Source organism: Merops nubicus, unplaced genomic scaffold (assembly GCF_000691845.1).
Source record: "Merops nubicus isolate BGI_N331 unplaced genomic scaffold, ASM69184v1 scaffold3677, whole genome shotgun sequence".
Taxonomy (NCBI): domain Eukaryota; kingdom Metazoa; phylum Chordata; class Aves; order Coraciiformes; family Meropidae; genus Merops; species Merops nubicus.
Window position 1 is genome coordinate 52,776 of NW_008622717.1, and position 14,182 is coordinate 66,957.

At 42.9% G+C, this 14,182-nt stretch overlaps 1 protein-coding gene across 1 annotated transcript in view; it reads right to left on the reverse strand.

Moving 5' to 3' along the window:
* The window catches only part of COL4A2 (collagen, type IV, alpha 2), a gene marked incomplete at its 5' end in the record, with an annotated part of 40,236 nt that extends 26,173 nt beyond the window's left edge, over window positions 1–14,063 (reverse strand). Inside the window, 13 exon segments of the mRNA XM_008944894.1 lie at window positions 2,432–2,598; window positions 2,799–2,891; window positions 3,543–3,698; window positions 4,195–4,296; window positions 5,533–5,599; window positions 5,858–5,911; window positions 7,920–7,964; window positions 8,239–8,301; window positions 9,458–9,502; window positions 10,704–10,778; window positions 11,259–11,300; window positions 11,950–11,985; window positions 14,001–14,063. Of these exon segments, the coding sequence (XP_008943142.1) occupies window positions 2,432–2,598; window positions 2,799–2,891; window positions 3,543–3,698; window positions 4,195–4,296; window positions 5,533–5,599; window positions 5,858–5,911; window positions 7,920–7,964; window positions 8,239–8,301; window positions 9,458–9,502; window positions 10,704–10,778; window positions 11,259–11,300; window positions 11,950–11,985; window positions 14,001–14,063 (1,008 nt within the window).
* Window positions 14,064–14,182: the final 119 nt, after the last annotated feature.

The following is a 14,182-nucleotide window of genomic DNA, read 5'->3' on the forward strand; positions in this document are numbered from 1 at the left end:
GCTTGAAAAAAAAAGGTCTCCTTAAATTTGCTTCTTTCCTGTTCCTTTCTGTGCATGATTTCCTCTTGAATAATCCCATTCCTGGGCCTGAACCTTCATGACTGTGTCCTAACCAGGAGCAAGGTCTCTGTGGCACAGCAGGGAGCTTCTGCACGAGGATGGCATTGGGAGAGCTGTGGCTGTACATGAGCTAGACTCCTGCTAGACTTTTGGAGAAAACATGGCAAGCTGCTCAGTGGTAGCCACGAAAGAAAACCCTGGAAGCAACTCCTGGGCACCATGGAAACAAAACCTGGGGTTATTTTGACCCACAAGTCCTCCTGCCCACCACTGCCAATGAGGAGAGGCTCACAGGTTGTGATTCCCAACACCATCGTGGGGCTGAACAGTGGCATCACCTTCATCCATCAAAGACCTTTGGCACGGGGTGATTAAGTGACCTGCCCAAGACCACAGACCTGTGGAAAAGGTTTGGCTTAGAAGGGAGAGCTTGGAGGTCCTGGATCCCACCCAGCACTTGGAGCTAGAGCAGGCTGCCCAAGATCTTGCCTAGTCAAGCTCTGAGAAGCTCCAAGGCAGGAGATTTCCTCTCTTGCAAAGGGTGGTGAAGCTAAAGACCAACCTGCAGCACTCCTGATCCCTTGGCACAATGCAGAATCCTCCTCCTGAGCCCATCTGGACGTGGCATTGCCAGCTGCTGGCCAAGCCCTTCAATCCCAGGACCCAACCCGTGGTAGGTGCCAAGGTTCCAGACTCATTTACCACTATTTTATGCCCATTAGCTTTAGTTCTGAACCATTCTTTAGTTCTGAGCACTCATGCTCACTAAAATATCAGCCTCACATACCAGAGCCTCCTCCTCCTGAATTCCAGGCAGTGAATCAAAGGGGTGCAGTTGCTTTTTGTTTAAAATCCTCCTGTGCCATGCAGGATTTAAAAGGGTCTCTTTGGGATCACTGCCTTTTACTACCATGCTCCAAGTTCTCCTGGGGTGAAAAGCATCTCTGGAAACTCTCTCAGCTGCAGGTCACCTCAACAACAGAGCTTCACACTTGGAGAATTAGGATTCTGCTCTACCCAGGCCATATTTCAACATTATTTTAATGATTTAAAACTGTTAAACGGTCGTTTCATTGCCATGAGATGCAATTTAATTGCATTGGACCATTGTGCAATGGTAAAATAAAATGGTAAATTAATTAACATTAAATGTCTAAATATTAAAATTAAATTTCTAAGCATTAAAAATGTCTAAACATCTTTCCCATGTTTCTTTTAGAAATATGAAATTTAGAAATATTAAATATTTAGAAACTAATGTTTAGAAATGAATGTTTAGAAATGAATATTTAGAAATGAATATTTAGAAATGAATATTTAGAAATGAATATTTAGAAATATTAAATTATTAAACCTTAGAAATTTAATCTTTCTAAAGGAAACATGGTAAAGCTGTTTCTTTTAGACATTGCTTTTTGCAGGGCAAAAGAAATCTCAGGGACTTATTATAACACTGAATTATTTCACAATAACTCCAGAAATCTTCAGCAGTAATACTGCATTAATAATATGATATTTCCACTGCTGTTTTTTATGTTCTCAAGGTTTAGATGTTGTGTATAAAGCAATTTAGCACAGAGGTGTTCTCCAAATATTCTACAGATGTTTCTAATTTCTCCTTCTCCACAGACAAAAAAACATCCCTTGCTTGGGACAAAATTTTCTCTTCATTAAATTGACACAGATCTGATCTAGATGAAGTAAATATACTTTGTAGAAATAAACTTTGTATATATAAATTGTCCATATGCATAACTTGTTGAATGTGCTCAAAAATCCCAGAGTCTGTCTAAAAATATGGACCAAGAACTTTCTTTACTTTTCATTTGTTGCAGACCAAAAGCTGCCAAAGTCAGGGCTTTGCCACTGAGTGATGTTTTGCTGGGCTATGTCTGTTCTACAGTAAATTAAATTCTGGGATGAAGATCTTGAAATTCTTCATTGCAAAGGCCAAAAAAACTTGCAGAACTTGCAAATGTGTAGCCAAAGTTCCAACACTGAACTCTTTGGAAATTGTTCTGTCAACTTTTTCATGGCTTCTATGAATTTTTCCTAAAAGTATTTTGAATTTTCAGAATTAAAAAGATTGATTTTTTTTTCTGCTTTTTTTTTGACAGCCACAATTTAAACAGCTTTGGTTAAATGGGAAGTGGACTTTGGCTTAGGTGGAAGTCTCTTGCTCCTCCCAAAATATCCTGTTTTCATCTCCATCCTAGGAATTTTTGGTTTTTAGGTTTTTGTAGATAGAAATCTGAAAGCTATTGAAATGGCACAGACAGAAATAGCACTTTTCATGGTTTTTCCATGGAGAATAGCTTGGTTTTTTTTTTTAGGCACCTAAAACTATGCAATGAAGAGACAAGTATCTCACCTTTACTCCAGGGTAGCCAGGGAGACCATGTGGTCCTTGATCACCAGGTTCTCCTTTCCTCCCAGCCTGGCCAGGGGTTCCTGGAAAGCCAGGAGGGCCAGGGGGACCAGTAGAGCCTCTCCTCATCTCTTCACCCAGGAGGCATTTGGTGCAATCCCCCTCTTCACCTAAGGAAATGATGGGGAAGAGAAGAAAGACTCCTCTGTCACCACAAACAGAGCTTCAGCTGTATCCAGTTGATATATAGACTTGAAAATACTTGAGTAGCTTCTCAAATACTTCAGAAAAGTACTTTTTTTCTTTTCTTACAACAAACTAACATAGTTTCTTTGTTGTGTTAATCAAGGAGTTCTCTGCGGTCACTCACCTTTAGGTCCTTTTTGTCCTCTTGGCCCAGGGAAACCTTGCACACCAAATCTACCTGGTGCCCCCTCCTGTCCTTTTAATCCAAACAGAGCACCTAGAAGTTGAATTCAATAAAAATCTGAATTAATCTACTGCAGTTTTACTTTTTCTTCTCTCCCCTCCCTACTCCTTTGAGCTGCACTGCACCTGCCCTTCTCTGTTGGCCCAATTTACCTCAACAACCTCAAAGTTACAACAAGTTGCTTAGGGTCTTGTCCAGCTGAGTATTGAGTATCTCCAAAGACTGAGTCCACCACCTCTGTGGGCAACCTGTTCCAGTGTCTGACCACTCAAAAAGACCTTTTCTAAGGTCTAAGGACTTCCTTTGTTGTAGATTGTGGCCATTGCTTCTTGCCCTGTTGCTGTGCTCCTTAGTGAAGGAGCACCCCTTCTCCCAAGAAGAAGACAGCAGTAAGATTCCTCTTGGCTTTTTCTTCTCCAAACTCCAGAAATCCATCTCTCTCAGATACTTCTATCCCTCCCACAGCCCTAACCAGGCCTTATTTTCTTTCAGATGTTGCCAGGAATGTCTAAAACCCACACAAATCTTCCTTGATGAGCACACAACACTTCTCCCCTGTGTGTCCTCCCCACCACCCATTTCATCTCCTTCCTCCCACCTACGTCCTCACTTTGTCAAGAGCCATTTTTTAAAAGAAGCAAGGATGTTCCTGTGAGTTCTCATCATCCCTCTCCAGGCACTTACCAGGGGTTCCAGCAGGACCAGGTGGACCACGGGGTCCTGGTGCTCCATGCTTCCCTGGAAACCCAGGGGGGCCCTCTTGATAAGCAGGAGACCCTAATTCACCTTTTTCACCTTTTGGCCCCATTTCTCCAGGTAAGCCTGGCTTATCTCCATCATCTGAAACAGCACCAGGGAAGAAGTTCAGAATCCTGAACCACGCTGCTCAAAGAGCTGGAATGAAGCAGAAGTTCATGCTGCTGTGTCCAGCATGCAGAAATGGAGATGGTTAGCAGAGAAAAGAGGGACTGCACTTCTCACTGGAGCAAATCAACAGCAGTTCCTGAGGCAAGGCTCTGTCATCCTCTCTGCTAGACTTGTTTTGCCAGGTCCCCATCAAGGCCAAAGGAAAATCATAGAATATCTGGGCTGGAAAGGGCCTCCAGAGGTCATCTAGTCCAACCCCCCACCATAAGCAGGGACATCTCCAACTAGACCAAGCTACTCAAAGCTTCAAAATGTTCCTCTCAGTTCCCCCCCACCCTCTAGTTACTTATTTACCACCCTGCAAGGCACAGTCCATGGTCTGCACATGCATTTCCCTCCTCCTGACCCCCCATCAGTTAAAACTTGCTGTAAAGTGAAGCTGTTAGAGTATGTGTTGCTGGCACCTTACCAACAGAGAGCCCAGGAAGCCCAGGCAGCCCACGATCTCCCTCCTCTCCTAGGTCTCCCTGTAGTCCAGGAACACCTGGAAAGCCTGGATCACCTCTTTCACCTGAAAGACAGCCCCAGATCCACAAAGCACATCAGTGTGATGCTGTTGGTGACCCATAAACGACCATCTGGGATGCACTGCAGATTGCTCAGGGCTTAAAAAGCAACAAATGGTGAACTTCAAGGGCTTCAGGATATCAGAATTTACAATCCTCTCTCAAAGGTAGCTTTAGAAGTGCACAAACCTGCAAAAAATGCTGTCTCAGTCTGAATAAAGAAATATATCTGAGAGATATCTCTAATGAACAAAGACCTGGGAGCTGAGCCTGACCCATGGAGCCACCAAGCCCAGGAAGAAGAGCATCTCTCATCCCTCACTAACATGCCACCAGAGCTGCATTGCTCCTGGGAAGCACAGAAGACCAGATCTCTGGGGAGAACCCCCCCTTTCCATGTCAGGAGTTGCCACTATCACAGCTCTGTGATGTGTGAGCTTTCCTCTGCTCCCCAGCACCAAAATATGGACCCAGCTACTGCCTGCAGAAAGTCAAAAGGTCTTTGACCACTGGTACTGGAGGACACAGTGTGTTTAGCACCCTGCCTGCTCCCTCCTCTCTCTACAAAGTCTCTCCTGAAAGCCTGCCAGGGTGTTCAGAGCAACCTGAACAATGTTCTGGGCCTCTTGTCCCCTTTCTTGGGAAGCAAGGAGCTGCTTGCTGGCACCTGCCCTGGAATAGTTTTGGGTTTGGCCAACTGACATCACCTTCTGTGTGTTTTGAGCCAGAGCCACCACAGCTGACAGGGGATGCTACCAGCCTAGTGAAAAAAAACATCAGAAAGGAAATTCATCTATTCAAAAAAGGAAAAAAAAATTCACCTCTACTCCTCAAGGCTTTAAAAAATGATTATTTTTGGAACATTTCTAAATATTGGGTGATAAGAATGGTCCCTGCTGTGCTGCCATGGCTGCACTTCATCCAAAACCTCTGAGACAGGATGCAGAAGACAGACTGCCCCATTCTTCCCTCCACTGGACATCCTTTCCCCCTTGTTTCTCCTCTGTGGGTGCAGGAAAGCAGAGCTGCCTTTTGTACAGCAGCCCAGCTTCAGCAGTAGAGACAAACCAACCCCTCGCCTGCAAATGAGGGCATTCCCTGGGAAGGCAAGGGTACCTTCTGGAACAGCTCAGAAAACCATTGGTTTTTTTAAGGAGTTGAGTTCTCAGGAGTTCATGCTGGTGGGCTGGGTAGAAGGTAGTGAATGCAGCTGAGAGAAGCAATCTCAGCCAAGGACTTACCTTTCCTTGGGATGCGGGAAGGGAAGTAGGAAACTGGTCCTGGGGGCCCCATCTCGCCTGGTTCCCCCTGTTAAAACACGTTGAGGCATCACATCTAAGCCCATTACTCTACAGAAGGTATTGTGAAATGGAAAGATATCCCCACGAAACACAAAGAAACAAACTTTCCTGACGTGACTCTCAGGAAATCTCAGAGATTTTGAGGGAATAAATCACGTCGTGGGTTCTCCAGTGACAAATGCAATTGTTATGGCATGACAGAAAAGAGAAGAAAGCAAAGTGACATCTGCTTTATTGCTTCTAGCAAATGAAAGTCAAGCAGTACCTTGCTTCCCCTAGGCCCATAACCACCTGGGGTACCATCGAATCCTGGAATGCCCTGGAAGACAAAAAAAATGATTGATTTTAGCTTTACCAGAGAGAGACTAAAATGATTTGGTCTGTAGCAGCTTCCTCCAATGTTAGCACGAAACCCATGCAACAGAGCCAAGCAGTTTGTCTCCCTGGGGTGTGGTAATTCAGGAAATACCATGAAGTCTCCTTGGATTTTGATGTCCCATCTCTTTAGACCAAGTCTACCTGCCACCTAAAGCCAGGACCTGCTGTGGGACAAGCTCTCTCCACCCCAGCAGTGGTACAGAGGGTACCCAACTCTCCCACTCTGTGGCATCCTGCATTCCAGAGAATATTTTCCATCCCTACCCCTGCAAAGTGTTGTAATATTGAAGGTCCTGCCCACTTCCTTCTTTGAAATGGTTTCAAATCCAAAGCATGTGGTTTAAAACACATGTGGTAGAACACAGTCCATCCCACCACATGAGAGCATACTTGAGCTTCTGGGGGTGGACAGAGCCAAGTGCAGGTTTCAGTGATGCTGGTGGAGAAGAGCTGATCTCTTCTGGGTGTTTTACTCAGCCCTTTGACAACTTCTCTATAAAAAACATGTACTCTGAAAAGAGATGTGTTCAAAAAGTGATTTTTTAGTAGAAACCAGCAGCCAGATCATCAACTGATCTCCATGAACACAGTGTCACTGAAAACAGTAATTTGTGTAGTAAGATTATCACTCAGCTTTTTAAAACTCAGCATCTCCTGAGTGCCACAGTGGGTGCAGCTCCTCCACAGAGCCTGAATGTTACACCACTCTGTTCTGAAGCAATACAAATACAACAGCTCTCACCAAGATGTGGCTTTTCTCCCCACAAACTGGGCTGCACCCTTCAGAGACCTCTCCAGAATGACAGCTGGACCTCAGAGCCACCAGAAATGATACTCATCAGGTGTAAAATCTCTTCACACTAGATGGAGCTGGTGGTCTAAAAGTGAAGCCAGCAGCTTCCTAATTAACTACAACTTCATCTGTGAGCTGGCAGGACTCAACCAGTCTTTCTTTCTTAAGAATCAGATCCCATCACTCAACAATCCCACCAAAAGGAGGTCGTTGTGATCAGCACATGGAGCGGGCTGCCCTCTCCCATACACATGTCCTACAACTTGCCCAAGCTTCAGCCAAAACCAAGGTCCCTTCTGCTAAAACTTGCTGAGGTTCTCCCTCAAGCATGGGAAGCCACTGCCCATTTCTAACTGGAGCTCTGTTAAGGTCAATCACTGGGTTTTAATGGGTTTTGCATCAGCCTCTCCTTCTAAGATACAAATTACCAGTGGCATAGCCCCTTTCACACCACCAGGCCTTGTGATGAGACTGAATAGCTGTGCAAATCTTAATTTTCCTATTTAATGCACTTTTATATCCCTTGTGTTTCACATTATTGTCATGCCTTGGTGGCAGGAGAAATCCTTCAACCACTAGGGATGGACAAGCCTGGAAAAGTCCCACAGCTCCTTGAACACCTCAGGGAAGGGATTTCTAATGCTGAGTGAAGAAAGCTTCTTCTGAGACCAAACAGAATGTACAAGCTCTTCTCTGTCCCACTGAATGCTGTTTGCAATATTTGGGTGTGTTTCCATGGGGACAGAAATTTAACTGGTGTATTTATCAGTTTCCTTCTCTTCTTTTGTGACATTCAAGCTCACCATCCACCTCACCACCTCTGCAGAAAGCTCTGAAAAAATTTAAGTTTCTGCATGTAGGAAGAAAATTAAGAGAAATTACAGTCACAGCCATGGGAACAATGACAATGACACCTCCCCACAGTGCTCTTAAAACATGCTCCTGTTTTAAGCAAAACAGACTTTAATTCTAGGGCTGTTTTTCTTTCTCACTGAGGAGACAAATAACTGGCTCAAAAGGACAATGATGGGTGAATCCAGATGATCTTTGTTAGACTGCTGCTGGTGTAATTACAGGCAGAACTGGTCCTCTACAGTTTGCTTTTCAGATTGCCTACATATGTGTGAGAAATAACAGTTCTGTATGAAATACTCACTCTGTCTCCAGTGAGCCCTGGAAAACCATTGATGCCAGGCAGCCCCTGTGAAGGCAAATAAAATGAGCAGAATAAAGTCACATCCTAACATCCTAATGGTTAAGAAGCATTATGACTCCTTAGATAAAATAAATCTGGCAGCTTGAAGCTCTTCACACTAACAATCAGGGTTCAGATACTTTCTCAGTATCTTTTTCAGGCAGTTCAGAGATGGACATAACCCAATGGGGTGAAGAACTATCACTTCTAGGGTTTGCTCATCTTGAGTGTTGTTCAAAGGCAAACTCAGCTTGAAGTTTACCTTCAATAATTGACTCACCCTTTGTCCTGGAAAGCCCATCACCCCCTCTTCACCTTTTTCAGGAGCATAGAGAAGGACACCCTAGGAAACATTCAAGTCAGTTCAACTTATTTCTTCATTATGTACAAAAAAAAACCCCTGTAACATTGTTTTATGGAAGTTAAACAGGAAGAAGACATCACTGTAACACATGGAGGGGCTAATAATAGCTGCATGTGAAAGAACTGCTGTCCTGAAAATGAGGTGTGACGTGCTTGCTCCACCACAACAGCAGGGAGAGGACAGGGCTCCCCTCCTATCATCTCCTCGTTTCTTCTGTGGCTGCAGCTCTGAAGAAGAGCCAAAGCAATTTTTTCAGCCATACAACCAATCCAGCAACTCAGCTTATGCCCAAATTGTAGCTTCAGAGAGCTGTTTGGCAAGCACGGGCACGATGCTCTCCAGCCTACTGTCAAAAATTCATAAAAAGGGAGAAACATATTCCCACATCCCCTCGTGCTACAGCAGCAGAACATCTACAGGTTTGCTAATGCAGCCAAAAAAGTTCTACAGGTGTAAAATGTGACCAGCAGGTTAAAAACTGGCTAGTGACTGATCTCCCATAACCTTGTGGAGAAGCTGACCAGACCACCTAAGAAAACAAGAGCTCTGTAAAATCCTGCCCAGTGGGGTGTCCCTCATTGGGAAAGATCATTTGAAACCACTCTGGGAAATAAAAAGGAGCCACTCCATGGCAAAGCTACTTAGAGAAATTAGAGTTTGTAAGTTAATTAATTAAAGCCCATCCAGTCAAGCCTCCTTGGCAGCTCTAAATGCTACAGCCACACATGGGATTACTGTCCACTTAGGCTCACTGAGCAACGAGACCAAAAGTCTCTATGTGATGGAGAGTAGGCTAAAAGGGATTGAGAAAATTTCCATAGATATATTTATTTAAGTAAATTCACTGGAATTTTTAAACCTAGATCAGCAGATCAGCTGCAGTAAAGATATTTATTAATAGTTGAAGTTAAGATTGAAAAGTGTTTGAGGGGAAATCTTGTTTTGGGGAGCTAGCAAGAAAATGGGTGATGGCAGTGTGGAGTCAACACATCATGTTCAGCTTTTCTAAAGCATCCTAAATGGTGTCTCTGCTTATGCTGTTCCATGTCTATATTGCATCATTTCAATGAAGAATGCACCAGTATTAATTCCAATATTATTATTTGTCTTTGTTCTTCTTCTTCACTTGACTTACTGGAATTCCAGGTTCTCCTCTTGGTCCAGGCTCTCCTCTTTCACCCTAATAATAAGGAAAAAGTATTCAGATATGTCAGGCACTCTCATTTACATCTGAACAACTTCTCTACCAATGTTTAGCACAAGAAAAAACACCATTGTTGTGCTGTTCTTTATTTACACACTTGTCAGATGAAATGTTTTCCTAAGAAGTTTTTAAGGCCCTTTCCTTTCCTTTCCTTTCCTTTCCTTTCCTTTCCTTTCCTTTCCTTTCCTTTCCTTTCCTTTCCTTTCCTTTCCTTTCCTTTCCTTTCCTTTCCTTTCCTTTCCTTTCCTTTCCTTTCCTTTCCTTTCCTTTCCTTTCCTTTCCTTTCCTTTCCTTTCCTTTCCTTTCCTTTCCTTTCCTTTCCTTTCCTTTCCTTTCCTTTCCTTTCCTTTCCTTTCCTTTCCTTTCCTTTCCTTTCCTTTCCTTTCCTTTCCTTTCCTTTCCTTTCCTTTCCTTTCCTTTCCTTTCCTTTCCCTCTCCTCTTTTCCTCTCCTCTTTTCTTCTCTTTTCTTTTCTTCTCCTCTCCTCTTCTCATTTCCTCTCCTCTTCTCTTTTCCTCTCCTCTTCTCTTTTCCTCTCCTCTTTTCTCCTCCTCTTTTCTCCTCCTCTGTTCTTCTCTTTTTTCTTCTCTTTTTTCTGAAAAGATTCCTAGGAGTGTGAACACCTCAGCTTATTGCCTGGCTTGTTCATGACATGTCTGGGTGCTGAGTGCCTGAGTAATGCTTATAAATAAATGAACATGGCCCCATTTTTACCTAATTATTACTAATTAAAGAACTCAGCACAAGCAAAGGGCTCATGTTAGAATGTGACAAACCACAACATATGTGGACATCTCTGCTTAGTCACAGAAATCCCAACATGTGTGTTACTTAATGCAGACTTCAGACTTTCAAAGACATTTTTTAGATCTTTCAGTATCATTTTACTTATTTTACTGCATGAACCACATGAACTTTCTAACTTCAAACATGGGATGAAAACCTACTTGTCTGGAGGTTGGTGCCTGATAGAGAATATACTCATACTGTGTAGGAAAGCAAGAGATGAGAATAAAATTCATCTTGCTGCTGAGGAGTTCTCCAATACATATGAACAAGCCTTAATTTTAAGTCTACAAATACATCCTATAAGTTCTGCAAAGAAACACAATATTTTAGGATTGGTACCACAGAGCTCTTGGTTCCTTCTGCATTTTGGCAAAGCACCCTGTAGTTACCTTGTGTTTGTCAGAGGGGACCCCCATCAGTTCTCTTGTAGGAAGTCCAGGTGGCCCTGGAGGACCTGGGGGGCCCTGCAGGAGAAGCAGAAGGGTACTTTCAATAACAGTTATAATACCTGCTCAAGCTGTTGACCAGCACAGGGTCTCAGGAAGTGCAGCAGAAGGAGCAAGGCAGATTTGCCCCTGCTGGGAGTATGGTTCTAAGTTCATGCCAAGGTAAATTTATGTTGTGCTGCAGTCAAGGTGTAACAATTCTTGCTCTTGGCCTGTAGGCTTCCAAATGATGGGAAAGATGATCACTTGATATCAAGTGGTCTGACCCAATAAATTGCAGAAGTGTTAACTTCTGTCTTGGTGTAAATGAGGCCAGAGAAGCTAGTTCAGCTATTCCTTATGGAGATCATAACAACTTCCAGAACTCTACTTGTTTGTTTTCCTCTTATAGTTACATAATACAATTGCAAATTAAGAGGCTATTTAAAACACATTCCTTTAAAAATACCCAATAACACCAACCTGTTCTTTACCAGTGATATTCATTCATTAGTTTACCTGTTCTCCTTTTTCCCCATAGAAGCCAAGGCCTCTGTTGCCCTGCAGAAACAACAGGTCAAGATTTATTAAGTGCACAACAGCTTCCTAAGGTAAAATTCAGATTGAAACATGTTTAAAGCCATGTTTTCAGGCTCCTAAGACTGTGGGACACCACTGAGGAACTGTAATCAAATAATAGTCTAGGTTTACCTCAAAGTATATTTATAGATTTAGAAGTATTTTTATAGACCTAAACATTCAGAAAAACAACTCTGATGAAAATCACATGTCACCAGGGCTTCTTACAACAGACTTTGAGTCATTCACTGGGTGGTGTGAAAAGATCAAGCATTTCTTTTGCAAGTTTTTTAATACCAGTGAATGCTAAATAAAAATACCTAAGTAGGCTGGAACAATGAACTCATCTTTTTTTTCCACTGAGATATAACTGAAGAGTGTAAAGACTACAAAGATTCTCTGTTCAGAGGAAGCTGCTGGGACTACAGTAGCAAATTAAATCTGGCTCTAGAACTGGTTTGATCCTTTCAGGGTAGGCAAACCCAGGATGAGATTAACTTCTTGTGGTGTGCAGCCAACACAGGTCTTGCACTACACAACCTTTGGCTCTTTATTTTACTGCCTTCAAGTAGGTCTTGGATAAACCTCAGCGACACAAAACCAACATAAACACCTCTGACCAAAGACTTACTTGTGGTCCTGGTGGTCCTGGGGGCCCTGGTGGTCCCTGGGGAAACACAAGAGGGGAAAACAAGTTACTTGTTGCCTTGTAATCGATGCATGGAGGAGGTGAGCTGCTTTATATCTGAAACACAAGTACATATTTCAAAGGCAGTGTGTTCCTCAGCATCCAGTGTCCCCCCACTATTAGCTGTGTTTCCAGTTCTGAAAAATACCCTCCCAAATCCATAATCCTTCCTAACAGAGTCTTCCAGCTTAGCCTTAATAAAAGCCCATTTTTATTTCAAGAACTTGTGCTTTTGGATCCTGATTTAGGGACATTTTAAGCTCAGAGATAAAGTTAAGCAGGTCTTTAAGTTCTTCACTGGACTGGTGTCTTGGTACTGGATCCATCTGGAAAGGGAGCTGGACAACCACATGGATCTCAGATTAGCTATTTGGTGTTGTAAAGAGTGAAATCAAAGGAAGATGGTGGAAAATGAAGCTACAACAGGAGAAAAAGCCACCAGAGTCTTACAAGAAGAGCAGTAATTAGGAAAAATTAGGAAAGCCACTAATTGCAGAGACAACCTACCTTGCTCCAGTCAGCTTTGGTAGTTAATGAGCTCCAAAGGGCTCTACACATTAAAAACTGTCATATACAGTGGGAGGGAACAAGCAGCATGAGCTGTTTGGAGAAGATGATGCTGGACAAGAGGTGTAGGAAAGAGAGTTGGAGATGGATCTGTCCACCTCTGGAGCCCTGATGGGGATATGACTGGGTTATGCAAGATCAAGCCCAGTCTGAAAGGAAAATCAGTAACTTTTATGTGAGACCTGGACTTGTCTGGCATCTCTGCCTTGCCACGTAACTTTGTGTGCATGAACATTAGACTTGTTCCCAAAAATATCACTTTGGAAGTCATTTTGGTTAGTCAAGTAGCTCCAGAGTCAGTAAATACAGCATTTTGTTAAAAGCTGGAGGTGGTGGGGATCCATCCACTCTGGAAGAGTGTTCAAAAGAGATGTTGCCAAGGTGGCAACCAGAAGGATGTAGATACACAGCTCAGAAAATGTATAGGTCACAGCACTCCTAAAATGTAAGGCAGAGCACTGGGAATATGAGTTACTGAAGGTTGGGCTCCTGTGTGCAGCCCATGAACTCTGTGGGGTCACTCTAGAGGAAAAGACTGAGGAGACTTCCACTCAGGAAGACTGGAGGAGAAAGACAAGGTGCAGCTTAGTTCAGAGGATAAAACCAGCCACTGCAGAAAATTAACTTTATAAAGACTTAGCAAGCTGTGGATTTCACCCTAGAAATTGTTTGGGGGGGGCAGGGGTTGTCCCTGAAACAGCTGTAATAGCTACATGTAAGAAGCCCTGAATTCATTTCTTTTCCCCCCAAAATCAGTGATGGAGAGCAGATCTGAAGGGAATTTTGACAAAAGAAACAAAAAAAAGCAAATGCTATAAAGTAGCCTCATGGGAAAATAAAGCAAGCCTAAAGAAAACAAAATATATTGAATTTGAACATCTGCTTCTCACCCAAAAATCTATTAATCATGGTAATAAGAGATGGAGAAAATGGTATCTGGAGAGAACACAATCTTCCCAAAGAACCATTCAGCAACAGTTGTCTGTGTTAATGCTGTAAATGTTGATTTTGGAAAAAAAAATGACTGAGAAATAGTTGAAAACTAAAAATGTATTCTAAATACTATTGAAGAATGTTCTCTCTTCAATCCTCTGTGGGAAGTGTGGAGAGCTAACAGACATCCCCTTGATGAGCAGCAAAGAGAACAGATTTAGGCCCTGCTATCTTTGAGAACTCAGTGGAGGGGGATGTAGACTGGACAGCACTGAGTAACCTTTACAAACAAGACTCTTTAAAAGAGGTTAAAGAAATACAAAATGTCTCACAGTGAGTTTGAAAAGGTTTTGCAGCCAAAGACTCCTCAGTGCTATTTTGAGCCTGGTTTTTTTTCTACCCATTTGGTTACAGTCCAACATAATGGAACTTGCTGAGATCACAGTTCTTCTGTTAGGTTAATTTTCTACAGAATGTATTTGAAATATACTCACTGGTCTTCCTCGTTCTCCTCTTGGCCCAACAGGTCCTTGAACACCCAACGTACCTGGAGGTCCCTATAAATGAAAGAAAAACCCCAAACCCAACCATCAGTTCATGTTCTGATATCATTTACTATGGACACTATCACATCTGCTGTAACACTACTCACCTGAAAACCATTGAACCCTGGATC